At 35.9% G+C, this 17,713-nt stretch overlaps 2 protein-coding genes across 7 annotated transcripts in view; both read right to left on the reverse strand.

Moving 5' to 3' along the window:
- Positions 1-2,391, reverse strand: part of LOC145688267 (trehalase-like) — a 57,317-nt gene extending 54,926 nt beyond the window's left edge. For all 4 annotated transcript variants that reach the window (XM_081762253.1, XM_081762252.1, XM_081762254.1 and 1 more), the window contains exon 1: positions 2,252-2,391. In XM_081762253.1, the coding sequence (XP_081618379.1) occupies positions 2,252-2,331 (80 nt within the window). In that variant the 5' untranslated portion in view covers positions 2,332-2,391. The remainder of the gene's footprint in view (positions 1-2,251) is intronic.
- Positions 2,392-2,452: 61 nt separating this feature from the next.
- mRpS33 (mitochondrial ribosomal protein S33) overlaps positions 2,453-17,713 on the reverse strand; it is a 463,548-nt gene continuing 448,287 nt past the window's right edge. For all 3 annotated transcript variants that reach the window (XM_081762257.1, XM_081762256.1, XM_081762258.1), the window contains exon 3: positions 2,453-2,588. In XM_081762257.1, coding sequence (XP_081618383.1) covers positions 2,483-2,588 — 106 coding nt within the window. In that variant the 3' untranslated portion in view covers positions 2,453-2,482. The remainder of the gene's footprint in view (positions 2,589-17,713) is intronic.

Below are 17,713 nucleotides of genomic sequence, written 5' to 3' on the forward strand. Positions count from 1 at the left end.
GGAAGAGGTGTCATGAATATATCAGTTCTTCGATAACAGAACATGAATCAAATTTAATACTGTCAGAGCGAGTGTCAATATCAACTTGAGTACGGTTTATCCTGTTATGTAATCTGAAACATTACGATCAACTTGATTTGATAGAGCGAATCTAATGAAGTTCGAAAAATATGTCTACTGCAGTGGCGTAGGCAAGAGGAGGTTAACTCCCCCTTGAACAAGATATTATGGGAAAATAAATACATTTACTATATTAAGTTATCCTATACACACAAAAGTCATGCTTTCCTGAAAGGATACGAGATTGAGTGCTCGAACTCCCCTTGACGAAATTCTGCGTACGCCACTGATATGCTCCATCTTTAAAAACGGTTGTGATGAATTAGAACGTCACATTTTGCTTCTTAGCAGATCACTGAAGATTTAAGTAAATTTCCAAGTTGGAATTCTATGAAAGAAAGCTTGGATTAAGTATGTTAAGCAACGGGAGGACGAAGAACCTACGAAGAAAACAGGTAGATTCTGACGCAAGTAATTCCCCGCTCAAGACACTTCATATATGGAAATCTAGTCACGTTAACAGTGAGAGTTTTCCGTGTAAGCATTGAATTCATTGCAATTTTAGGATACCGGTACGTAACAATTCCACGAAGCTACACAAATAAAATAAAATAAAATAAATAAAACAACACTCTAACATGAGATCCTAAAAGGCTTAAGCCGACTACACGGTGATTTTAAGTTGGCGAGTGTGACCATCCTCCATCGCTAGTTTCGTCGCCATTCTTGCTGCTCTTCCTTACAGGAAAATAAAATGTTAAACTAAATTTCATAGTGCTACAATTATGAAGAGTGAAATCGGCAGTACGTTAGACTGAAAGATGCATGGTCAGTCAGCCCATCTTCTCACGAACCCAATATTATTTGCTTTCTAATACGAACTTGCTACTTTTTAATTCAAATAACTCCCAAATTGTCTCATGATGTTGGGTCTACAGCAAATGGTCCTACGGGTATCGAACACAGGACGAGGCTACGCGCACTAAAAAGACAACGGCTTGCTGTAAAGAAGCACACACAAACACAAAAAGATATAGTTTTTAAATCTGTAGCGTTCATTATATTGTCAATTTTCAGACGATAAAACTATTTTAGTACAATCAATAGCATTTTTAAGAGTAAATTCCCTCTCTCAATCGATGTCAATGCTTAATATCTATTAGTAGGGCTTCAGAGATCAAGCCTGAAGATCAACAAGTGTTCAATGACGTGAATCCCAAATTCTCATACTCTCGAAGAAAGAGCAGAAGTGATAAAAAAAAGGAAGAAAAAAAAAACACCGAGTTCATCTGACAGATCGAAGCTTATGGCTAAAGAAACCAGGAAGTAGCGGAAGGCCTCTGGGCTACTTTTAAATCTGTACAGGTGTAACACTATCTGCATATACATTACTGAACTTAAAATAAATAGTAGTTAAAATTGATACTATTTCTTAGTGTTTTATCTCTACTTTAAATAAGATAAATTTACGTTACCTACGAACCCTTATGTGAAACTAAAAACTTACATCTACGTACAAAAGTATACAATACATGCTTAAACCACTTATTTTTTAACCATTTACGTTTTTCTGTTTGCCGAATAAATGTTTATCAGCTTATTCTGTGTGCCTTGAGTATAGTTATCTGATGCGCGTAACGTAATAACTTGTGTAATTTTGAGTGAGTTATATTCTACATGAAAATCCTGTCAAAGAAATATAGATATATATCAGTGTTCGAAGTGGAAAAGAGCAGAGGCGGTATGTTTTATTATGATTTTGACTCAACATACCGGCTATTTAAATATTGTCCTGATCACTGAAAAACCAGAGACGGTATGCCCTCATTACTGAAAAACCAGAGGTGGTATGGCATACCACCGCATACCGCCTCACTTCGACCACTATATATATAATTAACTAAATACAAATACGGATACTTCTTGAATGCAAGCAGTATAATCCTAATCAGTAACGTTAAACCTATCCTAAATTCTTTGTTGACCCTCAATTTATCTACGCGCAAGGGAATTGCTAACAAAAACGTGTTGTGCATTCAAATTATTTGTGAAGACCTTTATAATAATAATAATATATGTCATAGTCTGCTACCAGAAATCTAAAGAATTGGACAATGAATCTCTTATATTAAGGGTGAAAATATCACGAAATAAATAAATAACACTACAAGGCAAAATAAATAGTACTTACTTTTCACACACTGAAGAAAAAGCCACTGATCCAGCTATGAGCGTTACGCAAAAGACAAAAATGTTCGTGAGATTATGCATTGTAAAAAGTTTATATAAATAAATATAAATTTATGTAGATCACTGTTCGAATTTCTTGTTGATGTTAGTAAAGAAAATTAGCACTGTTTTTCACACACGCACACTGCTACTAACACAAAATAAGTTGCAAGATTTCCTTGTTGATAAAGCCTTACTTCTTGGCAGCAGCTCTTTTGCCTTCACCTTTCTTTGGTTTTGCTTTGCCTCTCAGAGCTCGCAATCTTTTCATCTCCTCTTTGAAATCCTCGTGTTCATCTCTGTGGAAAAAAAAGAAATTCTTCTGTCAGTTCCAACTAAAAGCAATCAATTACTACAGGAATAAAAATATCCGTCAACGCAGTACGAAAAGCTACGATCACTTGCCGCTCCAAAGCTTTCTGCAATAGTGTGTTTTCATGGAACTCAGCCGCGTTATAAAAGCGAGGGGGCTTGGTATTACATCAGCTTCCGCACTGGTTAAATCCCAGCCGAGCCCCTGACGATGCGCTTTCTGATTGGCTACCAGAGGCACACCTCCAACCGAGGTCATCAAGAACGCCGCCGTGAAAAAAGTTAAAGAAGAAAATAATAAAGAAAAAAACTAGCTGCTCAGCAACTTATCACAGACAGACCATGACGTGTTGGTATTCACGTACAAAATAATCTTGGTTGATGCAACGTACGTTACAATTATGACAAACAAACCCAAAGGGACATTTTTTACTCGCCTAAGGCGGGGAGCATTATTTGTTGCGCAAACAGACTACCAATTCGTAGAATATAATTTCCTCGTGCCCTTTCTTTCTTAACAATGAAATACATTAAAAAAAATCAATTAAAAAACAAAATGATCAAATATTTCTGTTTTTTCTTTACTAGAAATTTCACTTTCATATATATATATATATATATATATATATATATATATATATATATATATAAGATTCTGAGTGAAATAAATACATAAACAACAGTCTTTAATAGAACTTGTAACATTTCCTAACATAACCATAACAATAAATATTCTATTGTCTTCCTCTAATATTGTGTTCAACAAAATGTTTACCATTATGCGTTGGAACTAATACTATTTCGATGAGCTATGCAGCGATCTTCTAAGCAAGAATGAAATAATTTAACTAATCTTTGTAATGACTTTCAAGTATAACTGGCTCTCCTACCTTTGACATTAGATCTACGCTTTAGTCCAGCAGGATTGAAGTCAGTTAATAGTATCATCTCGACATCTGATCAAAAGAAGTTACATAATTCTTTGAAGCAAATTTGGGAATAGTGAAACACAAGGCATTTATTTCGGAGTTATATTACGCGTTTTCTACTACTACGTTTGTATGTTTCGCACGTTTCTTTAGTATTTTTGTTTTCATCAAATCTACAAGATATTTCAAATGAAACAACAGCTATCAATGAACACCGGTATTTATCGGGTATCGATGAAGGGTAATATTTGTAGAAAGAATTTAGGAAGTAATGTAAGTGGAATCATGTGGTATAACGAAGTCTAAAAAAGACATCTATATCAATTTTCTATACTAATTAATTTGTAAATACACAACGCAAAGTAGCATGGAGGCAGAGGTAGATAATGTTCGTTTTTCAAAGTTATGCAACGATAGAAGATTTTTCAAGAAAAATTATCAGCAGTAGCAGTAACAAAGTGAAGAATTTTGTTTTCTACCATTGTCATACGTATCTTAAGTGATATACTTCTGCATTTCTATAATTGTAAAATCCGTTAATCAATTTAAAAATGAGAAAACAGCCCTTCACCGAGTCACTAATTTCTATTGCATTGTAACGAGCTTACAACTACCAGACTTCTATTGCATGGACTCCTGGAGCGAATGTCCAATCTGCTTTCCCCCAGCTCAGAAGTTAACAAATCTTGTTCGTTGTGATGTTCATACATCGCGTCAGGGTTTGTAGTGAACGAGAAAGTTTTCGCACAGGCTAGATAAAATTTCTGAAATGTATAATACTAAAATCTGCAGATGGAATTCACTTTATATATTCATATTTTTAAAAGAGAAGAGTGGTAGCCACATGACTGTGCGGAAGTCTTAACCAACACAATGATATTATTTTTACAAAAAAGTAATCGCAGGATTGCCAAATAAGGAAGATTGAAGCAGACTAGAAAAAGATGAAATAAAATATACATCTATGAGTTAATTATGGGGGGGCGTGGTAGCTCAGTGGTAGAGCGTCTACCTCTGGCGCGTGGAGTCTCTGGTTTGATCTCCAGCCAAGTAAGTTTATGGTGGACAATACCGTGTCCATGGGTTTTCTCAGGTACTCCTGTTTCCTTCCCACTATCATTCCAGCAATTCTTCCATCATCGCTCATTTGCCTAAATCATCCGTCTCCCTTAGCCTAAAGGGCATAAAAGTAAAAATGAAAATGAAATGAAATCTTTGAGTTTTACGTCCCACCGTTATGCCGACTAGGTTAAAGGAAACGGTGATGATGAAATAATGAATGGAATGGTGAAATGAAGAAAATGGGAGGAACGGGAAAACTCCGAGAAAATCCACGCACACGGTGTTTGTCCACCACAAAATTCATTTCGTGCGAGCTGATATGGAACCAGGAACCCCAAGCACCAGAGGTAAACGCTCTACCACTGAGCCTCCGCGGCCCGGCATAAAAGTAGTATATTAAACTGAAAGATTTCATTTCATTTCGTATGAGTTAATTATTCGCTTTTATATATAGGAAATCGAATATTCATAAACCAGTATTTAAAATAGTGTTACAAGGCTATCAATATACTATCTTAATGACTAATCTTCATTCAACAAAATAATGCTACTTGTGGAAACTTTAGCGCAAAGTGTTAATGTTCTTTCAAAGTTTGAAATCTCTTGTTGAGCAGAAGATAGATCAATGTGTCTTTTCTAAAGCTGCCCAAAGTGCCAACTATGGGCCGACACTACAATTTTCTATTGTTCGGGACTCCGATAACTTATCTCGGCTGGTTTGTGTTGATTCTTCTCGTAGTTCTTTGTTTCCACAACCGCTGACAGAAGTCTATGCACTTAGAAACTGCATACTTGAAATTTTCGAATAATCTATCTATTAAAATGCTACAGTACCAATTAAGAGCGACGGAGCTCTAACCTATAACCTTAGCGTTCAAACCTTTGATTTACGGTTATTTGTGATTTCACGTTTATAACAAAGACAAATATTTTTAAAAGAGTGTACTTTAAATAAATTACTTAAACAAATATTTTTCACAAACTTTATCCTTTTAAATTATTGTTCAAAGGCCTTTTCCTTTAATAAGCCTTCTCCGAAATAAATGCAAATGAATTGTGCTGCCATCTTTGCGTACTACGTTTATATGTTTGTGGCCAATCCTTTAGACAATGAGATCTCGGAAACTACAGGCTCTAGAAAGATGACAGTTTCACTGATCGATTGCAAATTTCATGTAGATTGTCCAGTTCCAATTGAATATTTAAAAAACATGGGCACTCTTTCTTTATTACACTTTTACGGGTACATTGGAAGTGTTGAAATAAAAAAAAACTAAAGCATCACATCCTAAGCGTTATACATTCCAACAGCACACTGCTGTATATAGGGGTTGTATATGTCGCAGGCGTTTGTTTCATGGCCAAATAATAATGGAAAAGGAAGGATAACCACTTCTCCAGTCTAAAATTAACCTTTTTTGGGGGTGTTTTGCCCAATGAACACCATATATAACTGACATTATAATTAATTGTGTATGTAATGTATTTGCTTATTACATACTGCATACAAGAAGAAAGAAAACACTAGTCATACATGAATTAGAAACTCCAACCGGAAGCAGGCTCAAATCTTGCAAACGGTGCGAGATATTGAGAAAAAATGATCGAAAAAAGTCTCCCCTTTATGATACCGCTTGTTTTTTTTAATTAATACGTCTTTCACTTGTGCCTGTAAAGGGACATGTACAGATGCTGTAAGGAATGATAAGGAGATTTATGCTCATATGCGAATGATGCGCTGTGTAGAGAGCGTAGGTTCAGCTAATAATAATAATAATAATAATAATAATGGTTGAAAACTCTTTCTGTGGCATAAAAATGCAATGCAAAAAGTTAGTGCAATAAAAAATCAAATGGATGTTGATGAGCAAATAGGTAGCATCTACAGGGAGATAATAAAAAAGGAAGAAGAAAGAGAATGCACAGAATGGAACAGAGAAGCAAGAGAAGTATATGATGTTACAACTTGCGAAGCTAAAGAACGGTTCAAATTCACAGAGCATCTTATGGCAGGAATGTTATTTGCATTAGACATGCTTTTCTATTATGCTTCAAATTTTCCTAGACAATCATGAATAACAAGTCTGTTGAATTCGTTTTTTCTTTTTCTCTCATAAATAAGACCATGTTTTGCCACGAACTATCTTCAGTCTACTCTGTAGAGACATTTAGTTGATAGAATTCATTATTCACAACAATATAGAAAAATCATTTAGAGAAACACCGAAGTTTCTAAAATTGATATTAACCGTACCCATGACGACACCAGGAGAATGAAGTTTTTCCACATTAAAGAGGATAAAGACTATTTTTGGGAATTCAATATCCCACGAAGAAATATCAGCATTGACTATGCTTTTAATCGAAATAGACTGCTAGAAACAGATAGCTTCGTTGCAATAATAATAATAATAATAATAATAATAATAATAATAATAAAAGGTGAATGGAACTTCTACTTAAATGGGGTGAAAAGTTAAGTTGTTTTTAAGCTTAGCGTCCCTTTTAGCAGCGAGGCTATGTGAGACGTGAATGGGGTGAGTAATGGAACAAAACTTGTATATTATTGTTTTACAAAGTTTAGGTGCAAACTATGTAATATATGGAAATAAATAAAGTTATGTTGGTTAATCAGTAAGTCAATCTACACCTTATCTCCAATCTGTCTTACTGCAACACTCACAATCCATCGGTTTCGACTGTTTGGAACTGTCTAACAATACTAAGTAAGTCTTTAAACTAAAGATGGTAGTATGACAATCCTACTTTGCAACTGTAATGTAAATCTCAAACGGTCCTCTGCTATGTAAATAGCGGTAAGTGTAAATGAATATCATAGTAAGATGGAATAAACTTATAGATGAAAAGAACAGGAGAGAGAGAGAGGGAGAGAGCCAGAGCGAGCACGAAAGTAAAGCACGAACACGATTAAGCTTAAGATAAAAAAGCTGTTCCTTTGGACTCGGCGGTCAAGACGCTATCAAAAAGGTACAAATCACTTCATACTCGTTAGTACACCTGCGAGTGCTCTCGAACTATGTAAAAATTTATTATTTTTTTAAAAATTAAAACTTATTACTTTATTTCTCACCCACACACATGATCATATTCTCTTTTTCTTCAGAATGCCTTGCTTTCGTGGCGTAACAAAAAACGTGACAAACTCGTAACATCTCTACATAACTTGATGAGACTTGTTTGACCGCCGTTTCGATGCACTCGCCTGTTGTAGAAGATCAAGGTTTGTTCTCCGTTGGAAGCACATGTGATTTGGATTCCATATTAAGCTGTACACGTGTTTTATGTAGTCTTTGTGTTGAAAATGAAACTTCAGATAAATGAAAATGACGTGTGTATTCACCATTCTACTCTACTACAGAACTTAAGTGGCTAACTTGGCTAACTGATGACTTTAAATTATAGTGTAAGTATGGCTATCATTAAGTACGCGTAAGATGTCCTGATTCCTTTCACTCTATACTTCATGTTGCACTATTTCCCTTGCATTTAGACTAGCATACCAGAATTCAAAATAACACACCAACGAAATAGCGTCTAATGAAATAACCACTCTCAGCAGCTGGAAGGAGCTATGTATTTACTAGGGATGGGCAAAACCGGTTTTCTCCAAAAAGTAAACGGAAACCGGTTTCTAGAAAACCGACATTTCACCGAAAACTAAAAACCCAAAACTTCTTTGGAAAATACACAAAAACTCTTTCTGTGGAAACGGAATCGGTCTCCGGAGAACAACGAAACACTATTCTGGTCAGAAATAGACCGTTTTGGAAAAAGTGAAATCGGTTTCGATGAAAAACTGAACCGGTTTTGGAGAAAACCTACACCGGTTTCGGTAAAATAACTTTTTCGGTTTTCCTAAAAACCAGAAACCGAAAAAACCGGTTTTTGTGCCCACCACTAGTATTTACAATAATGGACTTTTCCATTACATATACCACTTTGAAAACACAATTTCCGTATTTTTGGACTCATTACGAGTATCAAAGAAAGATCAAAGATGAATATATAGGATTTCTGCAAAATTCAGGAATTATTTTTTTGTTGAAATACTAGTCAGAATATTTTTTTCTCTTTCTTTCTTCGCAAAAATGCTAATAAAAAAATTTTGGAATGTTTTCTTCTTTGTGATATTGTACTGAAACCGTTGACACAGCTCACATTTTGACCAAGTGTTAGTTGGTTTGAGCTTACCGTTCCCTTTTAGCATCAAGGCTATATGAGACGTTATTCTACAGTTTAAGGTAGAATCTAAACTACCGTAATGGGTTTAAATCTCAAGACTGTCACCGGAAATTGATCCCGAAATTTCGCACACCAAAGGCGCGTGCTTGCCACTACGCCGACAATATTATATATAAACTGTAATTGACATGCTGTGACTGAAAAATAAACCACTGCTAGTAAATGAGTAAGTCAAATCATTGCTCAAATTTTGAACAGTTTAACGTTGATTCTACACACAAAAAAAGCGCGAATATCCTCGCCAATTTCGACTTATTGTACACCATTATATGCTTTCTTCCTCTCCTGTTGTCTCGAAGTAAGATCATAGAGGAATCTGTGGCAAGATTAATGTTAGTGAACCATCTTGAGCTAACTGTATGGTCATAGGCCATTCATATAACAAAAGAATGCACTCTGTCGCGTCGTTTGAGTAAGTAATCGACAAGAAAGCTTTGTTGGCATTGTTTCTCAGATTCAGACATTACAACATGCTAACTAAATGCAAAGTCATCAACTGGATACTTGAGCAATACATTTAATTCACAGAGTTCCGTAAAATGGAATAAAATACTATCTTTGCAGCTTGACTTTTTCTTATTAGTTGGGAATTTAAACTAATTCAAATTACAAATACGATAACTATAACAGTTTGATTATAGCACCGTAAATATATTACTACTGAACTAACACCCATTAAATGCGTTTCATCATAAGAATAAGCATTACTTTTATAACATAGCTATACATAGAAAATACATAAATTTGGCATGATGATGGATCGATCAAAAGTTTTAAAACTACAGCATGGGACGGAAATTTACTGGTAATATTTTTCTCTTCAAACAATGGAACTTTCGTCGTTGTTGATTCTATAAACAATGAAAATCTATTTTAAGTACTTTCCATATGTTGACTGATATTCTGCTTTAGTTTCAACGAAACACCGAGGTTATGAATGACAGAATTCATATTTGTCACGGTGGCTACTAGTTTACAGGATGCCACGCCAGAATTTGAATCCGGCACAGTTCGCGCATGCAGAGGTCATTAGGTAAGTCACCTTGCAAAGAAAGGATCCTTCCTGTTACACATCCTTGCCTGCAAGGGAAATGGATTACAAGACCAAGCCACAATACAGAGGTAACTACCAATGACCCGTTAATACAAATAAGGAGATTTTGTAATGCGTCTGGCTCAAGCTATGTACACTACTTAGGCTTATTACACAAAAGATTAGCCACCTACTTGTTAATATCTTCAACACAGGCGAATAGGTTCTAAGTTTTATTTTATTATTATTTTTAAATAGACTGATGTTCGCAGTAGCTCCAGCAAATGTTTCATGTAGACGACTCAAAAGCCCCAACACGATTCTTTTCTTCATAATTCAGTGTTAATTTTACATACGCGAATACTCACATCCTCTGTTAACAAAAACTTCCTCGTGGCTATATGATTAGTGTAAGCGTCTTCGATGTTGGAGACCCGGGTTCGATTTTCACTACGTCATCTAGTCAGGGATCCTGTGTTAAGATGTAGGTCCACGTCTCATATAGCCAGCGTGCTGAAAGGGATCTGAACAAATAAAAATGGATTATAGGAAGGTTTGGCATCACGACATGCTTCAACTCCTGTGGAGATGAGCTGTTGTGTTTCAACTAAATAGTCAAACCGTAATTTATTCTTGTATGGGGAAATTATGTCACTAGAGTTTACAATATTACACAATGCATATTAGAAATTTAATGAGGAACAAAACCGACTCCGTGATTTATAAAGGAAAATTATTTCAAAACAAGGAATTAGCAACCACAATTTCCTGCGCGAAAATCAAAAGAAGCTCACAGAATTCCAGCAAGAAGCACTTCAGGCAGTTATCTTCAGTGTATCATGCAACGTGCTTGTATAAATTCCTATACTCCTCACGCAACGTGACGTATTACAAACCGCCAAGAGGAAAACCAGACACGATTGAAAATATTCTTAAAAACAAGGAACTACTTTGTACCATTAAAAAAAAAAAAAAAAGACTTATCCAATCACTTACAAGATCCAGGCAGGTGTGTTCTGCTTAAATGGGTGTGTCTAGTATTAAACATTTATTATTTCTATATTTAGTTTGAACAAGGTCCACAGTACACTTACCTGAATTGCAAGATGCAATTTCAGGCAATCTTTCACGATAAGAACCACGTAATATCCATACTTAAGTTAACTGTTAATCCGTATCAATCCAATGTTGAGATAAATTTGAGAGAGTTCAAAGTGCTGCTCAAACTGCATCATTGTTTTTATTCTATTATCTTTATATCTGCTTCAAGGAATGTGAACATAAGACAGTGAAATACACTGCTGCTTGTGAAAATTGCAACATCAAGAATAAATAACGGGAATGCATCTATACTCTGAGAATTTATATGCTCAGTACAGCTCTCGGTTCAGTGCGTGTAGTAGTATCGCCAGATGACGGTTTACGCAGCACTCACGAAGTAGAACTTAAACAAGCGAACAGGATAGGTAAGCGTCACTATGCTTCCTTAACGTCAAAGGGAGCAATAAAAATGACTGCTCTCTAACGGGGCCACACGTCAACTTATGGGAAGGCGGCTTCTCATACAGCAAAATCAAAGCGCGTACAGGGAATGCCCCCACAACAGCAACGCGTGTATGGAAGCAATTGACAAACGACAGCGATGGTTTAGCAGTGGATTGTACCTGACCATACCAAGGAATAACAGACATCTTGTTCGCATGGCCGTGGCAAACAGTACAGCGTTAGCTTGAAGCAGAACCACGGTAACGGAAACGGACTTGTGTGCGTCAATGGATCGACAGCGTTTGTTCAACGCTGGACTCGAAGCATGCATACCCTTAAGTAGAGACGTTCTGACGCGTGATTAGTGCCATACTAAAGAGTTCGATAAACGTTTCCTGCTGTAGTCAGGCCCTTAGAATTTTGCTAATCATACGTCATAACGAGTTGAGTTGATGTTGATTTTAAAGTCCGGTTCAGCAGCAAGGCTATATGAGACGTGGACCTACTGATTCACGTGGAATCCGAACCATATGAGCTCCTGCCGGGAATCGAACCCGGATCTCCCACGCCAAAGGCGCGTACGCTAACCGCTTGGCTATGGAGGAGCTCTACGTCTAAACGAGTCTGCATAATGCCCCGAATGTCTAATGCTACAATGGGCGCGTGAACATTCGCGGAGTGGTAGATAGTTGCGTTTTGCGGACGATGCCCGCTTCAGTCTTTCAAACAATGTAAGACGCTCAATCGTGATGAGCAAAATCTAAGAACATACATTATCAAGCCTTGCAGTAACTGAAAAGCTGATGTGATTATGTGGGGTGTCACGGGGAACAAACAATTTCAATTGTTTCTCAACAACAGACATAAGTAGAGCCCGCCATGTCAGGGATGATCAAGAGCAGGGAAGATACACTTTTTTGTTGTTGTTTTAAAGGCCGCAATTACAATGACAATTTCCCAAGGAGGCTGCATATTAAAGTTTTGAAAAATCTAACTTTTGCACTTGTTTTACAATTAGTTACATAGTTGCGTTAAGAATTTACATAGAAATATACCTACAACACTATAACACGTTAAAAAAATCAAGGTAGGAAAATTCATCATTAATTTACTTCTTCAGAATTATATTTGTCGTATATTTTGTATTAGTTATATAATTGAGCATATTTCACGTTGGACCCAGATGCCACACGCTAACTCTGAAGGCCGCACGGTTTCCCATCCCCAGTGTAGTTTAACATATAAACTAAAGTTTCACCCGATGCTTATTGTACCTATACAATTCTCCATCGTATGTTCGTGTATTAAAGAAGGAAAAGGCAGTACCAACAGTATTTATGATGAGGTACATCCTTTTTTTTTTTTTAAAAAAAAAAGTGAATTCACTTTTTAAACAGAATAACACAGTTTGATAAAGAATATTATAGACTAATAACTGAATTAGTCAATTAGAAGGGTAGCGATAAACACTATAACGTAAATTGCAGAATAATAAACTAATCTCTGAGCAAAGCAAACCAATTTTATTATAAAAATACCTACATCATCTTATGACAGCTTCCCCAACTAAATTTGGTATAACCTGTATATAATAAGCAAAGCTGGTATAATGGAACATATTACCAAACTCTGTTTATTTATTCCAAACATAATGGTTCTAGAAGTCTACTATGTGGCGCACTTATTTATCCTACACACAATCATATTTAATATTGGATGGATTCTCTAAAAGTGTCCCGAATAAAAAGAAAGATCAGAGTAAATGTCAGTAATTTAACTAGCAACGCAAATATTCTAACCTATTAATTCATTCAGAAGTTAGTCAAAAGAAATTTCATCATCAGAATGTTATTTTTGGGTATAATCCAGAATTATACGTATTAGCAACTAAGAATAGACATTGAGTTTCATCACATCAGATACAGTTCGCCATAGGATCTTACTCTGTACTAAGTGTGTTCGATAGAGTTGAGTTGAGTTGATTTTAGTTTAGCGTCCCTTTCAGCAGCGAGGCTATATGAGACGTGGACCTACTGATTAACGTGGAATCCTAACCACATGAGCTCCCGCCGGGAATCGAACCCGGGTCTCCCACGCCAAAGGCGCGTACGCTAACCGCTTAGCCACGGAGGAGCTCTGTGTTCGATAAAGAATGCTGTTACTCAATTTAATATCTGTCTCTATATATAATATCCTAACTTCTTTTGGTCTACCCAAAGATCTATTTCCTAAAGAATTCTCAACTAGAACTTTATCTGCCACATGCGTACTCCCAATACGGGTGACACGCCTTTTTCAACTCAGATGTCTTGTTCGTATTATCCGTATGGTATTCAATGACTTGCATTTCGTCTAAAGTTCAGCACTGTCAAAGTTTTCCAATCATCCATTTATCTGTCTACATATTTTCATCAACATTTTGTTTTTCGAAAACTGAACCTGTTATCTGTGAATTCAGGATAATCACATCCATGTATCTTAAACAGCAAAACTCTGCTTTTATCCTCGTGGTTACTTAGGTACACATACGTGTATATTCGCCTTTCATATCCTTGTGTCCTCCGTAATTCTTATTGTATTGTTCCGGCTTGAGATGCACAAAAGTGAATCTTTGATCTTCAGAGTTTACGCAATTTCATATAGAGAAAGTGCTAATGTGCTTCGTTTCGCTCGCACGAAATCCATGGTTTATTAAAAATGACTGCTATTATTAGACACTCATAATTCACTCTGGTAAATTCAGTTTTTGGTAGTTATCATAAAGACCCTTCGTTGATGTGTAATATGAGAGAATGCACATATATTAGTAACAAATTAAAATTTCACAAACAATTGCGAAAATATGGCAACATATGTACTGTGCTGGTGCACAGATGTCGACTCGGAAATTCTACTATTGTGAGAAATGTAATAAGTAGAAACTTTTGATAAGGGATGATATAATTTATATCTTAATATTTTACTACAATGTTTACTTGATATAGCGTACAGGATCAATTCTAATATGTGTTGTTTAATGATCCGACATACAGGACCATTCATGAAGTGAAAATAGAGGACAGATTGGAGTCTGTCTGAAAGAGGTTCGAGCTTTTTCTCAATACTTAGTTACCAAACTCAAGTGTACATATTCTTCCCATGGTAAGAATGTTATAACGACAAGAGTCTCGAATTTGTATCAGGGCCCATACATGACATAGGTGACGCTGAGGTCTGTAGTCTTATACATATGTTAATACAATATGCATTGATCGGAACAAAATGTACACACTCATTTCAAGAAAATATCACAGATTTATTTATTTGAAATTGGAAATTTTCAAACAGCGACCAATAATGGTACCATCTTCCGTAGAATCAAAATATTGATCTATCAATGATACGGGTAAAATAAGGCAAAGTTACGTCCTACAAAATGTTATTGCTTTCGTTTATATTCTACTCACAAATTGCATGTTTGTCAATATGTTTCTATATTATTTGCAGGAATTACTGAAAATACATAAATCATTTCGTTCTTGAATCATTTTGTTGGCTTAGCAATAGTAAGCTGCTGGTTAATGTACTGTAGGTAATGCTAGTTTCTTAAAGAGTTCTCAGAAAGGACCAACTACCTCTCTTCAGTATCGCATCCATTTAGAGAATGCTCTTGTGCAATCTGGAGAAGTAAATACTCCTGAAAGTCTGACTGATGGAAATGAAAACTACTATGACACATTTTCAGATTAGGATTAAGAAATACACAGCCCCATGAAAGAAGAATAGGAAAGTAGTGAAACAGCCAGTACTAGAAATTCGATATGACAATATGGTAATTTTCCTAAATACATAAACGACAAATTTGCAAAGAAATGCAAATTTGAAAATCATAAATCAATAATTAGAATTAACTGGGTGAAATTTAACATTATCTTTGCATTCTTGAAAATAATTGTTTTATCAAATATCATATGAATTAAACACTCATTTCTTTCGACCTTCTGTACTAGAGAAATTAAATTCCGTAACGGTATTAGACTCGTGAACTTTGGAACATCCAAAAACCTTATCGTGAAGACTACAAAAATCTCACATCGCGACGTTCATAAACATACTTGGACCTCACCAAATGGAAAACCACAATCAAACTGATCATGTTTTAGTAGACAGAAGAAAATCTAGCATAATTGATGTCCGATCGTTTAAAGGGGCTGATTGTGACACTGATCACTACCTGGTAGCAGCGATAATAAGAGAGAGATTATCGTTGAATAAAGGAAATATTCAGTGTCTGAAAACGGAGAGATTTAATTTAAAGAAATTAGAAGAGAGCCAGGTAAGAGAGGAATGCCAGATTGAAGTTTCGAATAGATTCTCGGCTTTAGAAGATTTGGAATGCACTAGTGTTGAGGATACTTGGATTGAAATTAGAGATAGCATTAAAATTTCAGCAGAAGAAAAATTGAGCCACGCGGAAATACGTAGGAACAAACCGTGGTTCGACCAGGAATGCATTAAACTAGCAGAGAAGAGAAAACAGGCAAAATTACGTTGGCTACAAAATCCGAATGAAATAACTACACAAAAATTCGCAGACATCAGGCGGGAAACTTCCTAAACTTTTAGAACAAAGAAACGCGATTTTCTGGAAACTAAAATTAAGGAACTTGAAGATAATAGTAAAAACAAAAACATTCACTACATGTATAAGGGCATAAACGAATTTGAGAAAGGCTATCAACCTCGTGCTTAACTGATGGAACAGTTCTCACGGATACAGATAGTATCTTAAATAGATGGAAAGATTTGACGATTTGCTTAACACACAGGCAAAAACTAATATGCGTGGAGAAAGGGAGATAAACACCGCAGAACCGTATATTCCAGAACCCAACCGAACAGAAGTAGAAATTGCTATAAATAAATTAAACAAACACAAATCTCCGGGTGCAGACGACATTCCGGCTGAGTTAATTTTAGCTGGAGGCGAAAAACTGTGGAACAAGATACACAAATTCATTCATTCTTATCTGGAACAAGGAAGAATTGCCACAAGAGTGGAATCAATCAATCATTGTTCCAATTCACAAGAAAGGCGACAAAACTGACTGTAATAATTATCGAGGCATTTCTCTTCTGTCAACATCCTATAAAATCCTTTCAAACATTCTATTAGCAAGATTGACCCCATACGCAGATGAAATTGTTGGAGATTATCAGTGCGGATTTAGACGAAATCGATCAACTATCGACCAAATATTTACCTTCGCCAAATACTCGAAAAGAAGTGGAAATACAATACCCCGGTACATCAACTATTTATTGATTTTAGAAAGGCTTACGACTCGGTTAGAAGAAAAACATTGTACAACGTCCTTACAGAATTTGGAATACCGAAAAAGCGAATTAGATTAATTAAGGTATGTTTAAATTAATCATAAAGAAATGTCCGGGTAGAAAAGTTTTTACCCACGAGCTTTCACGTCGAGAATGGCTTGATACAAGGAGATGCGTTGTCGCCATTATTATTGAACTTTGTCCTAGAATACGCTATAAGGAAAATCAAAGATAGCAACCAAGGACTAGAGTTGAACTGTGTTCACCAGGTTATGGCGTATGCTGATGTAAATTTGATAGGGGATGATAAGAGAACAATAGAAACAAATGCAGAGGTCCTATTAAACGCTTGCAGTGGCTTGTGTTTAGAAGTAAATGCAGAGAAAACTAAATACATAGAAGTGTGTCGGGACCGTAATACGGCAAATTATGGATGCGTTAAAATATTAAACAATATTTTTGACAAAGTGGATAGTTTCAAGTATCTAGGATCAATATTAACAGACAGAAATCATATTTACGAAGAAATTAAATGTCGATTAAAAGCAGGGATTTCGTGTTATTATTCAGTTCAAAATCTCTTGTCACGAATTCTATCGAGGAATTTGAAGCTTAAAATATATAAAACGATAATCATGCCTGTTGTTCTGTATGGTTGCAAAACATGGTCACTTACTCTGAGGGAAGAACATACACTGAAAGTATTTGAGAACAAGATCCTGAGACGAATATTCGGACCCAAGAGGAACGGGAATGGGGAATGGTGGAAACTTCATAACGAGGAACTACATAATTTATACGGATTACCAAACATGTTAAGGTCATCAAGTCTAGAAGGCAGGTCATGTAGCTAGGATGGAAGAAAATAGAAACGCTTTCAAAGTCTTAACTGAAAGACTAATCGGAAAACGACCATTAGGAAGACCTAGGCGCAGATGGGAGAACAATATTAAGATGGATCTCGCAGAGATATGAATACAAAGTAGAAACTGGATCCAGTTGGCTAAGGATAGAAGCCAGTGGA

This window comes from Thermobia domestica, chromosome 6, assembly GCF_964235325.1.
Source record: "Thermobia domestica chromosome 6, izTheDome1.hap1.1, whole genome shotgun sequence".
In the NCBI taxonomy this organism is placed as follows: domain Eukaryota; kingdom Metazoa; phylum Arthropoda; class Insecta; order Zygentoma; family Lepismatidae; genus Thermobia; species Thermobia domestica.